Source organism: Vulpes lagopus, chromosome 4, assembly GCF_018345385.1.
Source record: "Vulpes lagopus strain Blue_001 chromosome 4, ASM1834538v1, whole genome shotgun sequence".
Taxonomy (NCBI): Eukaryota; Metazoa; Chordata; class Mammalia; order Carnivora; family Canidae; genus Vulpes; species Vulpes lagopus.
The window spans coordinates 51151019-51166658 of record NC_054827.1 but is presented as its reverse complement, the minus strand read 5'-3'; the positions used below and the strand labels follow the sequence as shown (position 1 = coordinate 51166658).

The following is a 15640-nucleotide window of genomic DNA, read 5'->3' as shown; positions in this document are numbered from 1 at the left end:
GACTTCCTGCCTCTGAGCCCTCCACTCTTCCCAGCCAAGTGCTCATCCCCCACCTGCAGTCCCAGCCTGTCCCCAACGTCCTGTCCTCAGCCTTGATCTGTTGCAGCCAGGATAGATCTCTTGTCCCCAGCTGATAACAAGGATAGGGTCTGGTTTCTGCATTCTGCACCTCACATCATGCTCCCAAGTCTTAGATTGAGTGCCTGTGTGTGATTTGTTCTCAGGTCTCTCCCCCGACCCCTTTCTCAGGGCCTGGAACACCCTGTTTTGGGGCCCTATTGTCCACTGACGTGCCTTCTTGAGTCCTGCTTTTATGGATGTCTGATTATTATCCAGCTGACACCTTCTCTGTGGGCAGCTTTCTCCTGCACTGTTCACATTGGCCAGTGTTTGCTAGAATGCGGAGCTGCCAATTTCTTACCCTTTAAACACTGTGCTTTGCTCACCAGCTGGAAGCTGCTCTGGTCAGCACCCATAGCCTGGTCAGTTTTCCATACCTGGTCACCCCCAGTGAATGGGGCTACTTCCAGTTTCTAGGCCATTGCCTCTGCTGTCTTATCTCCCAGAAGTAAGCAATGAGGGCCAAACCAGCTGAGACAGGATATTCACATGAATTACTTAGATATTTACACTCAGTGCAAAAATCTTACAGAGAGATGTTTTAAATTGTCAACCCCTATATTTTGTTAAGCTTTTTTATTTATTTATTTTTTTATTTTTTATTTTTTAAAGTATTAAATGTTTTTTTTAATCTTTTTTTTTTTAATTTTTATTTATTTATGATAGTCACGCAGAGAGAGAGAGAGAGGCAGAGACATAGGCAGAGAGAGAAGCAGGCTCCATGCACCGGGAGCCCGATGTGGGATTCGATCCCGGGTCTCCAGGATCGTGCCCTGGGCCAAAGGCAGGCGCTAAACCGCTGCGCCACCCAGGGATCCCTTGTTAAGCTTTTTTAAAAGAAGATTTTATTTATTTATTCATGAGAGACACACACAGAGAGAAAGAGACACAGGAAGAGGGAGAAGCAGGCTCCATGCAGGGAGCCTGATATGGGACTTGATCCCAGGACCCCAGGATCACGTCCTGAGCCAAGGCAGACGCTCAACCATTGAGCCACCCAGGCATCCCTTTGTTAAACTTTTTAGCTTGAAAGATTCTGGGTTAAGATTGGGAAATCATTGTAATAATGCCTGAATTTGCGATTTTTAAAGCAGCAGCAGTAAGGTGCTGTGTGGCATCGCGTGCTAGCTCTGGTTCTGTAGTCAGGGGCAAAAGCCCCACCTTTGGAGGAATGGTTTCAGCTTCTATTCTACTTCTGCTAGATTTTGTCAGAGATCTCTCAGAGTCTTAAACCACCATAAAAGCAGGGGCTTATAAAAATTTTCTAGTGCAGACTGTTGGGGTTGAGCCATTGGTTTGTAGCCACCTCATTTAGAGCTGGCAAGGGTTTCAGGTATCATCTGGCCCTTTGCTTTTCAAATTGCTCATCTTGACTTACTAGAGGTTATAAAACCGATTTAGTGAGTCGTGACCAGCTTGTATTTGTTTTGCTTTGTTTTTCATGAAATAATATAATAGAATAGGTCAATGTGCCTCTTATAGTAAATAAGATGTTCTTTTGTAAGACTTTTATTTCAGGTGTGTGTGTGTCTTGGATCACCATGCAAAATATATTATTCACCAGGGCCCAAAATTAAAGGGTCAGAGTCACTGATATAGTCCACATCCCTCATTTTATTTTGAGAAATCTGGGGCTTCGAGAGGAGAAGAGATTGACTTAAATCCATCAAACTAACAAGTAGCAGATAAGAGAATGGGAGCTAGAATTTGATGTTGTTTTTTAAATTTAATTTAATTTTTTAATTTTTTGGGGGGGCTGGAAGTTGAAGTCCAGTTTTCTACTGTAAGTTGGCATGCTCTGTTTGATGTTTTGCCACCCAAGGAAGAGGAATTAATATGGACCCTTGATCCTAACTCCTGGACAGTAGTAGTCATTTAACTATGCAGCAACCACCACCTAAGGGTTGTCATTGAATAAGGGGGGGAGGGAGGAAGGAAGTGGTGTGAAATAGCGGCTAAAAGAAGAGATTCAAAATCCGGGAAAAAATGGGTAAACTTCAGAAAGGTCTTTGGATAAAGACTAGGGGGAGAAAAGGTGATCTCAAGCCACCAGGAAGAATGGACACTTTGTGGTAATTCACCATTGGGAATAACAAGAGACCATGATTCGGAGAGGAGAGGTGGAAAGTCTATGCAAGGCTGATTCAAGAGAAGTGGAATGCTAATGGAATTCATCCCATTCTTTCCGGTCTAGGTCACCTAAGATAAATCTTAGGACAATTGTTGCTTTGATAATTCTACCTATTGGGCTAAATGTTTCAATTGATGATAATTGTCATGTGTTTTCCTGCTGACAACTTTCTTCCTGCTCTTAAAGGCCTTCTAGAAAAAATATCAGCCAATTAAATATATATATTTTAATAAAACAATGCACTGCCCCCTAAAATGCAATACCAGTGTAATCACTCATCTAAAAATGTACCCTTGAAAGCTGATGGTTCATGATTGATCTCTGTTGACCAGTGAGAATATTGATATTTAACTCACTGAATGATTCTCAATAATTATGGCATATGGACCACCAGGTCTCATACTAATTTCACTTTCAGATTCATATTACTTGAAAATGGTGAGTCTAAGCTTTGTTTTCCACACTGTCATGAAAGACTCAACTTTTACCAAGTTAGGAGACCCAAATATTGCCCCTAGTCAGGCCTCATGACCAGAGATGTTAAAATAATTTAGGATGTCTGTACTTCATGCCATAGTTTCAGGGATATCGTGTCTTCTCCGTGGTCAGAGTAGTTTTCATTTTCATTAATTCCTCTTAAAACTGAGTCACATTTTGGGGTCACACACTTAGTAAAAGACACTCGTTCTGAGGCACACTCTGCAAATCAACCACAGAAACTTACATATTTGATCCTAAGCATCAGCATCTGTGCAACTTTTCTGCAACAGTGGCTTCATTCCCACCTAAGAGTTCCGCCACCCTTCAACACCTATGTATGCTTCTCTTGAACTCAGTCCAGTTTAAAAAGGAGAACCCTCTCCCCATATCAGTTGTCCAGGAGTGAGTCTGAACACTAGTATTTTCTTGAACAAAAAGGCAATAGTTTCCACCCTGCCTTATCCTCGGCCACATTTTCAGTTTCCACCTTGCATCTTCTTAGGGAACAACTAGGGGGCACAGGGCTGCAGCAGGCTCAGTCCTTTAGAGCCTTTTCATTCCCAGAGTTCTGGATCTATGGAGGTAGGCCAGCAAATATCCCATACATTGACAACATAGCCATCTGATGGCATTAAAGCAAACCTTGTGGGTGCTGCTCTGCGGCCACACCTACAAAGTACGCAAGTGTGATGGCCAAGAGTGCTTCCTTGAGAAGGTTTCCTATGGTACTCACTCCTGAAGCACACACACTCTCCTAGGCACAACAAAATCCGAGCTTTAAAAAACATTGAAATGACCTTACTGTTTTCGTTGCTTTTTCATATGTATCCCAAAGTTCTCAACTTTCTCACTGCCTGGTGACAAGGTGCTATTAGTTCACGTGTGCTAGTTAATTAAATAAAAATGGTGCTAAAAACCTCTAGGTTGGAAGCATATGAGACACCTCTACCTCCTGTGGGCATGAACCTTGTGTCTAAGTGCTAGGTCTTTTATACCAAAGCCTTATTTGTTTGCTAAATTGATTTTTTTTTTCCAGTTCAGGGGCTCAAGGTTCCCTGAGAGATTGCTTCAGATTCCAAAACTTGCAAAAACATTGAGAACATTCTACTGCTGCTAGGTACCAGAAGGTGCTACATGCATGATATCCAAATGAGGTTATTTGGTGCAGCGCTGGCATGTGATTAGGCAGGGGAATGCAGCACAGAAGTCAGAAATATATATGGGAGCTAATAAATAATAAAAATGACACTCATTTCAGTTGGAAAAGGATGAATTTCCAGATGGAACACTACCATCTGAGAAAAAAAAAGAGTGAATGCCTCCTAACTTTAGCTTCAAATAAATTCCCAATGTATTAAATATATAATTTTTAAATGAAATTTAAAAAACACTAGAAAAATGAAAGTTAAAAATATATTTTTTGAGTAAGATCCAAAATGTAGAAACCATGAAAATTGATTAAACTCAACAATAAAAAGAAAACAAATGTTTTCTGATTGAAAAACTTCACAATAAACCAAGTTAAACAATATACTGGAGAAAATATTTGCAATGTATATGGATGTAATGGGCTATTTTCTTTAATATATATAAAGAGCTTCTACAACTAAATTGGGAAAAGATCACTAATCCAACAGAAAAGTGGCAAAGAATTCTTCAGAATGCAGAATGCAATGGATTTCAAGCATATGAAAAGATATCCAAGCTTGCTCGTAATTTAAAAAGCACAAATCAAAGCTACCATCAAGTGGTAAAGATTTAAAATCATGACCACCACATTTTAATGGCAATCACATGCTCCTTCAGTCACAGCATGAGTCCCAAGGTGTATTTATATTCCTTCCCAAACCCTAAAAGAACAGTATCAACATAATCATCATACATTTGTGATTGGATATAAACAAGATGGAGATTATTTTCCCTTCCAATTTGTAATTGACTTTATAACCCAGTGGATGACAAGTGGCTAAGGGTCCAAGAAGGGAGTCAGTTTTACTTGTTCCTATATACTGTTTGTACTTTCTGAATTATATACAATATGCATTCTTACTTACTTACAACTGAATATTCTAATGAGAATATATGAGATCATTGAACAAATCTGGCTTGATAAAGGGATACAGGAATGAGGGGCCACTAATCAAATGGAGAGGCAGAGATGATGAATGCCAAGGGGCATGAAAATCAAATTCAACAAGAGGAAACTAAGTTTATACTAGAAATCAAGGTCAAAGTGATGTGAGGGCAAAAAGAGGTGGGATGAGACCAAATAAAAGAACAGCTACAGAACTATCACTTAAAAGAGAGAAGTGTAAAGAAGCTTTGGATAGGAGGCTTTAGGAGCCACAAATGAGCTGAACTTAGGTGCCATTAGTATTTATAAGTAATTCATAGTAATATGGGGCACCTGGGTGGCTCAGTCGGTTAAGTGTCTGCCTTCTGCTCAGGTCATGATCTCAGGGTCCTGGGATTGAACCCCACATCAGGCTCCCTGCTCAGCAGGGAGTCTGTTTCTTCCTCTGCACCTCCCCCACCCCCACTCCTGCTTGTTCTCTCTCTCTCTCAAATAAATAAATAAAATCTCTTTTTAAAAAAAGTAATTAATAGTAATAGCTTGTCATCCACTGGATTATAAAGTCAATTACAAATTGGAAGGGAAAATAATCTCCATCCTGTTTATACCCAATCACAAATGTATGATGATTATGCTGATACTGTTCTTTTAGGGGTTGGGGAGGAATATAAATCCACCTTGGGGCTCACACTCAGAGTGAAGGAGCCAACCCGTAATCATTAATTGACGGCGTGTTCTCTAAAGCAGTAAAGCCTTGCATTTTTTTCCTATTATGTTGTCAAGGGTACTACTGTGCAATTCAAAAGAGTTCAAATCAAGTATTGTGAATAAAAACTGGATAGGTATGCATGCCAGTCCATCTGCTTTACATTCAAGTTCAAAGGAAGCAGAGACGACATGTGTAGTTTTATCCGCACAGCGCGTGGCAAAGCAGGCTCCATAATTAGATACTTGGTAAAGACATTTTGTTCTCAGTGGTGGTGGTGGTGGTAGTGGTAACAATAGACAGTGATGTTGTCAACCCTTCTTGGCAGAAAGCTTCTCTAGCAGTATCTTCCCCATAGCAGTGAGTGGGAGGGAAAATGGATAAGGAGCTGATCTCCAGTTTGGGGACCCAAACTCTGATTGGGTTGCTAATGATAACAACCAGATAATAAGCATAATGATCCCCATATTTGGCTCTCAGGTCCAGAGCAAAGAGGAGATCCTCTCTGTTTATCTGTCCATGTTTCTCCCAATGTGCAGTAGTGTCCTGTCACCTAACAATACAGTGGTTCTCTTTATGGCATCAACAGTGTGGGGCTTCCTTTGCCAAATGGTGAATCAATCAGTCTATCATTTGAATTTTTAAGAGGACCAATCTGGTCTTGATTATATTTTCTAAGTCTAAAAATTACTATAACTTACATGGAATCACTGGAAAAGAAGGGTCTTTTACCAAATGTAGTTTATCCTTGACATTCCCAACCAGCAAAAAGATTTTGTGAAAATTTAAGTAACAAAATAATTTGGGGGAGCTAAAAAGGACCTTAAATATAAGCTCATCCATCCCTTTCATTTTAAAAGGTGAGCACACTGAGTCACGTCAAGATTACAGAGCCTAGTCAACTCTTTGCCCCACCACCGTTTTGCCTCCAAATTCAGGAATGGACATGTTCAAAAAGAAGTTGGCATTATATGGTTCATCTTTTTTTCTAAAGCAGAAAAAAGTTGACAGCTTTGTATGAAGAAATTATGCCATCACCTTTCTTTTTCCCCTTTTCACCAGAGGTGGGAACAAAAAGTGGAGATGATACTGCAATTTCTATCTCTAAAACCTCATTTGAAATCATTCCCTTTGATTTACGTTTTCTTGAAATGAAAAGAATAAAAGGTGTTAACTTAAAGTTGGGGGAAAAGTTGATTGGACATCTTGTCGTCAAGGAAACTAATTCTCTCTCTTCCTCCTCCCCCCATACATTCATGCATACCACACCACCCACCAGTTAATATAGTGCCCTTTAAACTCTTCATCTGACATTCTAAAATTATTTTAAAATACCCAAGTGTTTTACTCTGAAAAATCAGTACAAGAAGTACTCAAGGGAACAGATTCCTAGAATTCAAACTTAGCCTTTTTCCTAATTCTAGGGAAGCTTCTGTCATTCTGAGTCAGTGCTGTGTCTCAGCAATGTATGGGACAGTCTCCAAGGTCAGTGTCAAGTCAACCACAGAATGAGACCATTGGAAAAAGAGAACTGGAATGAGAACTTTTAAAAAGCAATAGAGCAGCACAAAAGTAAGACAGGTAAATGGGTCAATCCCTTGAGCCTTTATTAAGTATCTATCATGCTTAAAGTAAGAAGCTATGCACTTAAAAAAAAAAAAAAAGCAAAGACCAAGCTGAAAGAAATCTTAGAGGATTAAGTAGAGTTGCTCATTATTGAAAGATATGCACCACCTCCCTGCCCTTCCATCAGAGGAATGGCCTCCCTGCCCCATCGATGTCAGGCTTGGCCAATGACTCACTTCAGCCTCACTGTGGGCAGAGTGTGCTTCCTGTCCTGATTTTGAATCTGGGCATATAACTTGGTTTGGCCAATGGGATGTTAGCAGACATGATGCAGCAGAAACTTAAAATGTTGTTGCACTGTTAGGTTTGCTCTCTTGAACATTTGCCTTCACATTGAGAAGAGCCTTCCCTGGTTGCTCGCTATTTCAAGAAGGATGAGAGGTATATGGAGCAGAGCCCTAGTTGAGCCTGCCCTAAATGAGCTACCTGCCCAGAGGACCAGCGGATACACCAGAAAGCCCAGCTGAGTTGAGCCAAGTGTAGCTTAGATTAATCAATTCCAGCCACCTCTTAGGCACATGATAAATACCAATTTAAGTCCCTGTGTTTTTGATTGGTTTGTTATGCATCAATAAAAACTAATACAGAGATCATCTAGTATGACAATTTATTACTTTTGCAGGATCATATAACTAAACAGCAATGAGAGCAACTAGGCCAAAACTGTGGGACCATTTCCACAGAATACAAGTCAATCTTTTGAAAATCATCACTGGGAGAATAAGTTTAATGGATCCACTGGATAGAAGGGTTCACAGACCACTGGACCCCATTAGCATGTACTTTAGGAACACAACAGAAGTTTATTGCACCTAAAACAGTGAACACAGACCTGGTGGTCTGGAGAAGAGCTGCTAAAAATCACCCAGTGGCTGAGGAGGAGCGATACAAGAACAGACTAAAACAATTAGGACTCCAGTGGAGAAAGACACATGTTGAGAATCAATATGATTTAAGTCTGTCAAATCTTGAATAGAATAAATGCTCTTAACATATGTTTGTTCACCAGATTCTGAAAAAAAACTTTTTAAGAAGGAGCATTCTCGGGTATAAAAAAGAAAAATTCAAGAAAAAAAGAGGGGCTCTATTACTTTACATGGCTGAGAACTAGGGTGACCCTATGTTCCAATATATCCAGGACAGTCTTCATGTCCACTGTTGTCCTGGGGTGATTGTTAATAGCACGGTGTATTGTATTGGATGGTAGATTATATGGTCAGATAGCTGATGGGATGTTTTATCCACAGAGTTGGTTTAGGTAAGTTCATGAGAAAAGACCAGTCACATCTAGTTCTCAAGGCAAACTAGACTAAAACTAGACTTGTTCTCAAGTGTCTGATTGCAGTAGTGGTGAGAAATGGTCAAGGCATCTAGGGATTGACCTAACTAGTTAGGGTCTTAAAGGCTGAGAGCTCATGTTCTTTCAGCCTCCCATGGGGGCCCCCTTTGAGCAACCCTGAGGCCTCCTCCTGGAGCCTCATCTATACAGCAAGGCTCTCTCTTTGTGGATCCTCAAATGATCTAAACACATGCCACATCCCCATTCTGGTTATTACTTCCTTATCAGAACATGCAGAAATCAAGATAAATGATAGAAGAGTAGAGTTCACTCTTACCCACACAGAGGTCCATATAGCTTTCTGAGCTCCATTTGGCTTTCCCAGAAACCCTGTGGAAAACATAGCACCATCGTAAGAAAAAGATTAAACAAAATATCAAGTATTCAAATTTATTCAAGAAAAAGTCTGGAACTGTGAGAACACAATTACATAAACAATAAAAAAAGAATTCAAGTTCTATTGCTTTCAAGTATTTTGAACTATTAGAATCAACAAGTAGCTTTAAAAAATATATTGCCAAGGAAAAATCTCGGTCAACTCTGCTTTAATGGATAGAAGGAGATCATCTGTACTTCAAGTATTTGTGTGTAATTGCTGCTAAAATATTTGAAAACTGTTTGCTTTCTCAACTATGTTAACATTCCCCTCTACAACTTGGTTTATATTATTATTAATTTTGGCAAAGCCTCTTTTGACAGTCACTATATGTGTAAATGCCTGAATCTATCCAAATTATCACAAATTCTGAATTATCATGATCCAAGTTAAATTTTTAACTGAAAACAACATAGTCAAAACATAAGAACCTTAGAGTAACTTTATATAGGACAAAACATTAGACACATTTTGTAGTGGGAAACAAGTATACCTAGAGATATGCGTGGGGTGGAAGGTCAGAAAATGCTACACCCTTTGTGCTATAGGGCTGGAGTAATGTAGTGGGGATGGAGTGTATGTACAAATATAGATGGAGGAAATGTAGGGAGGGATGAAAGGTTGAAGACTGCTAGATCTCTGTGTTGTGGGAATGCAGTACATGGGAGACATCTGAGGGGTGGGAAAGAGGAGAGAGTAGAGGGGCATTGGAAGAGGTGGATGTCCTTAATGGAAATACATCCCATTCTTATTACATCTACTTTCACAGTCTAAGTTTGCCATATATCAAGGAAAGCTTATATGAATATAAAAATAGTCACTGAAATTACTATGTTCTAGAAAGAACTTGGCAAGGTTTGTACATACAAGGATGACGAGCTGAAAAGGAGCATATGTGGAAATTAACCAGAGGCAGGAGCACCATGTTCTCTTCACATGGACAGTTCTACTATTTTTCCTCAAAATGTTAATACTGAATTACTCAACTGAATGCAACTGATCGTTCCCCCCACCCCAGGAATATGTGAAATCCATTTACTTTTAATTTCCTATCCAGTGTGTTCTCTTTTGACACTTAGAAATTTTCTCACATTTGCCTCGGGGACTCACAGGAAGCCTTGGGGGGGTTGCTGTTTGTGGGCTTAATGTTGTGAACACACCACCGCCGAGATGGAGGTGAGGAAAAGGTATTTGAAACACTAGGAAGACAGCAACAACAACAATGAAGAGGGAAAAGAGTGTTGGACAGAAAGGAAGAGAAAAGAAACTGAGGAAGAGGGAAACGAAACCCCTAACATTGTTATCTGTGTTGTGCTGAGGGCCAGCCTTTCTGATGGTGGGGGTGGGGAAATCCTAGAGAGATGTTGACCAGACATGACCAGGAATGGCCCACTTAGCCCTTCTAGTCTCTATTTAGCTCAGTAGTTCTTCACACGCAGGATCTGTTGGCTCCTGATGTTGGGTCTGGTGGCTGCAACACCATGAGTTCGCAGATTAAGCCATCTGGCTTCTGAGAAAACCCAATGAAGGAAAACAAAATACTCTTAGAAGATAGAGTGCTTGGCCTCTATCTAAAAATGCCTACAGGACCTTTCCACTTGCATGTCCCTCTGGCCAATCAAAGCTATCTCCCCAGACCAGCTGCCCTCTCGACCTTCTATTTCTGTCAACTCATGGCCATTCTCCCTGTGAACCTGGCTCAACATTTTGCGATGCTTTGGCTCATTTGCCTTGAATTCTCTAAACTAAATTAGTTTCAGGAGCTACTAAGTTTGCCCCCAATGTCCTTCTCTTTTCACCCTCACCCTGGGCCAAGTCCTCACCACTTCCCCTAGACTTCTTTTTTTTTTTTTTTTAAGATTTTTATTTATTTATTCATGAAAGACACAGAGAGAAAGGCAGATACATAGGCAGAGGGAGAAGCAGGCTCCAGGCAGGGAACCTGATGTGGGGCTCGATCCTGAGACCATGGATCATGCCCTGAGCCAGGGACAGGTGCTCAACCGCTGAGCCACCCAGTTGTCCCTCACCTAGGCTTCTTAAACTAAATCTTCACTCCTACAGAGTAACCTTCTACTTCAGGGTCCCTCTCTTGCTCAAAAGGAATAGTAGGCTGGCCTTTCTAGACCACCAGCTATCCAGCCTGTTGCTCTCTCACATAGGTGCTTGTCCTAGTCCTCCCCCATCCTTGGCTTCCAGTCAGTCCAGGCTGCTCATCAAGCTGTGCCCTATTTCTCATTTAAATGCAATCATGCACATTGTTGCTCCCCACCTGGTTTGTGTTTATTGCTCCTGCCAGAGCTCCTTCTCCAGGAAGTTCTCCAGTGTGATTCTAACCCTGACAAATCTCCCTCTCCTCTGAAGGACATCACAGCTACCATCTCTCTCACCTAATCTAGTGCAGGGCACATCCCATCCGGTGCTGAATATTGTAATTTCATGTGCACACTTGAGGGCATAATAACTTCTACTTCTTCCACATCCCAGGGCCTGGCATGTCTAGATACTCAGCCAGTGGGTTTTGGGGTGAATGAATGAATGGATGGATGGATGGATGGATGGATGGATGGCAGGATGGCAGGACTCAACACATGTTGATGGGTGATAAGCAATGGATCATTGTCATCACATGAGAATTCATTGAAGCAGGGGAGGGCTCACCACACAGCGCCCAGTGTAGGTGACCTAGATGGAAGCAGTGCTTCATGGGTAAAGCTGCCATGGGCTCAGTGTATCTTATGCTTGAAGACAATGGAAGACTGTTCTTACCTGGCGGAAAAATGGCAAGTTTCCAATAAAGGGAGAAGGCTTGGGATGTCTGATGCCCAACTTCTCCAACCTTGAAAATGCTGATGTGGAGTACCTGAGGGGAAAAGCAAACCTTAAAAACCAAAAAATTGGAGAATTCATTCATACACTGAATTATTGAGTTCTCCTCAAGGACAGGTGGAAGTAGTGGTTTCCAGTTGACAATGTCTAAGGACCGAAGAGATACAGGGACAGAGGTGAGTGAGTGGAATAGACCTCAGGAAATGCCTCCTGATCCAGTGACAGGCTGGAGATTGAGGATTCCTAAAATCCACAGGTGGAAGACACCTTAGTGATGCTATAGTCTAAATGTCCATTCCCCACCTTAAATTTTCATCAATACACTCATTGTTTTTAAAAAATATACCTCTCCCCAGTTCAGTTCCTTTGCTTCTGCATTGACCATGAACAATAATCAGAAGGCAAGGCAAAAGAAAAAAGTCACAATGGCAAAAATAAGTCCCCTGTGCAATTTGTGTTTTTCTGGTCAAAACTGACCCCTGCACATAATTTGTCCCTCAGCACATTCTGTGGCCTAATCAAGAAAAACCAAAATACGGAGGGAGAAAACACACCATGGAGACAAGACCTCATCACCAACTGCTTATAACCTCTTCATGTCTTTGTTTTCATGGCCTGAAACCATATGGGAAGCATATTTTCTTAACCAAAAACCAGGAAACGTGGCCCGACAGATTTCTGTGCCACTTTCCAGGAGAAAGCAGCAGTCTGAGAAGTGCAGTGTAGCTGTCAAAACATTGGAATTACTAGGATGTTCCACCAGTTTATGGGAACAGAGGGATAACACAGTTAAAGTCAGAGCTGGCTTAGAAAAACCTGGACATATGGCTGTAATCCCTAATCAGCCAGCCAATTAGGTCAAAAGTTCAGTTAGTTCAGAAAAATTAATGAGTCAAACTTGGTGTTTAGCATCATGCAGAGATCAGCCAAATCTCAATTTAGGAGCAAGGAAAAATATAGAGCATATCATTATAGCCAAGCTTCCTAGGAGTACTAGAATTTAGATGAGCAAAATGCTGCTCTAAAAATCACACACTTATCATTGGAAAGATGGAATGTTCGCCATAGTCTTTGACCTTTCCCTTTCCCACGTATGGCCCAATAAGGAGCACTTCAAATAAGAACTTGTCATCGAATATTCAAATATTCAGGGAAAGGACAACACGACCAAAGTGTTGGTTTGTGTTATTCTGAGCAATGGGTCTACTTTTATAAAGTCGTCACAAGGAAGAACCAAGAATGGGAAGGAAGTTTCCACCATCTGACTGCTTTACTGGGTTTGAATAGAATTCCCAGGACATCACATGTAAGCCCATGTTCAAGTGTGGTTACAAACCGCACTCAAGATCCATGTGTGAATTACACGGATTAGTCTTACCAACATTCCTCTTCATTAGTGTGTGTCCCAAAGGTCAACAGCATAGTGTGTACAAGTTATTCATTCAAGTAGACTGATATTTTAAACAACTCCCGTCACACCTAAGAGGAACCTAGACCAAAGAAGACTTACCAGTCCACTTAAGATTTTCCTCAACATCCTTGAATCTGGGTTTCTGGGTTCATTTCTTCATCAATTTTTTTTTTGTGAATTATTTTCTAAATGTGATCTCTAATGGATGGAAAGAAATATGTAGATCTTGGGCCACATAATTACATCTTAATTTTGTAATTAGATGTCTTGATTGTCTAATTAAAGGACAAGAAGTCTGTGCCTAATTACATGTGCTAATTATTATGCAAGTCCATGCCCTAATTATGTAACTCCACTTACAAAAACACTGCTTGTGTGTGTCTGCACAAAATTCAGACATTTTCAAACATATGGCATCAGCAGAGAATGTTCTGGACACAACCATAAACTTCACTTTGCAACCGGTACTCGAGTATAGAACTCAAGCATCTTCATATGAGAAGTGGCCAAAAGTTGCCATCAGTAACCAGAGTCCTTGCACCAAAATCAACAGGGAAAGATCACTGCCCTGACTTCCGGGCAAAATTGTAAAATGGGTTCCATTTGTCTTGTTCCCACTTCCTTCTCTGCACTCGTGTTTCGTACTCCCTGGTCCCAATGTTCCCATGCTGCCCTCCGTCTGTCTCAAAAAGGCTCCTTGGATAACCCATGGACTCCGGGTGTTATGGGTTGAATCATGTCACCCCCAAAAAAGATCAGTTGAAGTCCTAACCCCTAGCACCTTAGAATATGATCTTATTTAGGGAGGGTGGTTGCTAATGTGATTAGTTGAGGTCATACTAGAGTGGATTCCTAATCCTTATGACTGGTGTCCTTATAAAAGGATGGCCACATGAAGACATGGAGACATAGGGAAAATCCCATGTGATAGCAAAGGCAGAGAATGGAGTCACACAGTTGCACCAAAGGGAACACCAAAGATGGTCAGCAAACCACCACAAGCTAGGAAGAAGCCAGGAAGGATTTTCCCCTACGGTTTCAGAAGGCGCACAGCCCATGCAAAAACCATAATTTCAGACTTCTAGCTTCCAGAGCTATGAGACAGCAAATTTCTGGCATTTTAAGCCCAGTTTGTGGTACTTTGTTATGGCAGTCCCTAGGAAACTGATACACCGAGAATACCCGTGGATGAGTTTTAGAGACGCAATGAAAAAAAATTTTTCAAAAATTTCCTCCTGCTTCTTTAAAAATTGTCATTGTGGAAGAAATTTCTTTTTTATGTCAAATTATGCCATTAAGTCTTGTGCCATCAAAAGAAAAATGCAAAAAAGGCAGGCCTCAGATGCTACCACGAAAAGCAGATAATATGCAACCATCACACAGCCACCACTGTATTGTGATATTTAGAATATTCCCATCTCTTTGATGGGAATTAATGGAAATATCCCTTAACTATGATTATGGACATCTATCATTATTTACCTTAGGGATACTTGAGTTGGAAAATGACATCAGAAAATACATGTAGTAGCTTCAGGTAGCCTCCTTTGGTTTCATTTCACAACTAAAGTGGTTGTTTCTTGCTACAACACACACATTCCTGCAGTAGCCAGTGGTATGCCTTATACTGCCCATCCTCAAAATAAATTGAACCATATGGATCATTTTCAAAGTAAGATTCAATGTTTAAAGCCTAGAAATTCTCCAATATTTCCTTTTCCCCAAGACAAAGCCCTTTCTTGATAGAGTCAACAAAAGTGGTCAGCCTACTGGTTAGCCAAAGAAGCTACTTGTGATAAGTGGGGAGGATAGTTTGATGAATCATTCATTAAAGAGATAGTAGAGTTGATTGAGGTTTCGAGCAAGAGAAGACAGACAAACGATGGTCCACCCTCCAAGATTTCCCTCATTGCATATCCTAAGCAGCTATAGAGGAAATGGTTTCTCCGCTATATGCTTCTGGAAACAACCAACTTCTTGGTTCATCCATTGTGTTCTCATCAATGCTACCAAAGAATTTCTCCTTGGTAGGATTCAGAGGCTGTCGATGTTTTTGAAATGCTGAAAGATTCCTTTGGCAAATAGCACATGTCCTGGAATAAAAATCATGATTCTCCAGTGAAGCCAGGTAAACCTCCTGTCCTGCTCTTTGGAGAAGAAAGCCCTTTGTCATGGTTATTCTATGCTTGCAACATGCATGACCATCAATTCCATTAAAAACTGTGGCCACATCGGAAATGTTTTAGAAACAAGGCGTTCAATAGTTACCTTCTCAAAAGATTTTAAGACACGGGAGCAGAATGTGACGTTGGCTAACTTTGACAAAAATGTGGGCAAAAAACCTACAATTATTGGAGACAACACCTACTTTCATTTTATTCTAATTCTTTCTAGTTTTTTCTCTGAAGATTGTTTCTATTTTTGAGATTACATTCTCTATAATGTGTTTCTATTTCTATTTCTCTGTATATCTACTATTTTCTTTTAATATAATGGAAAATCTCCATGTCATTAATCCTTTATGAATATGATTTTAATGGTTGTATAA

General features: G+C 40.6%; 1 protein-coding gene across 5 annotated transcripts in view; it reads right to left on the bottom strand.

Annotated features, from left to right (window-relative positions):
* TBXAS1 (thromboxane A synthase 1) overlaps positions 1-15640 on the bottom strand; it is a 160910-nt gene that overhangs the window by 104665 nt on the left and 40605 nt on the right. For all 5 annotated transcript variants that reach the window (XM_041753438.1, XM_041753435.1, XM_041753439.1 and 2 more), the window contains 2 exons: positions 11622-11715; positions 8754-8806 (listed from right to left, as the gene is read on the bottom strand). In XM_041753438.1, coding sequence (XP_041609372.1) covers positions 8754-8806; positions 11622-11715 — 147 coding nt within the window. The remainder of the gene's footprint in view (positions 1-8753; positions 8807-11621; positions 11716-15640) is intronic.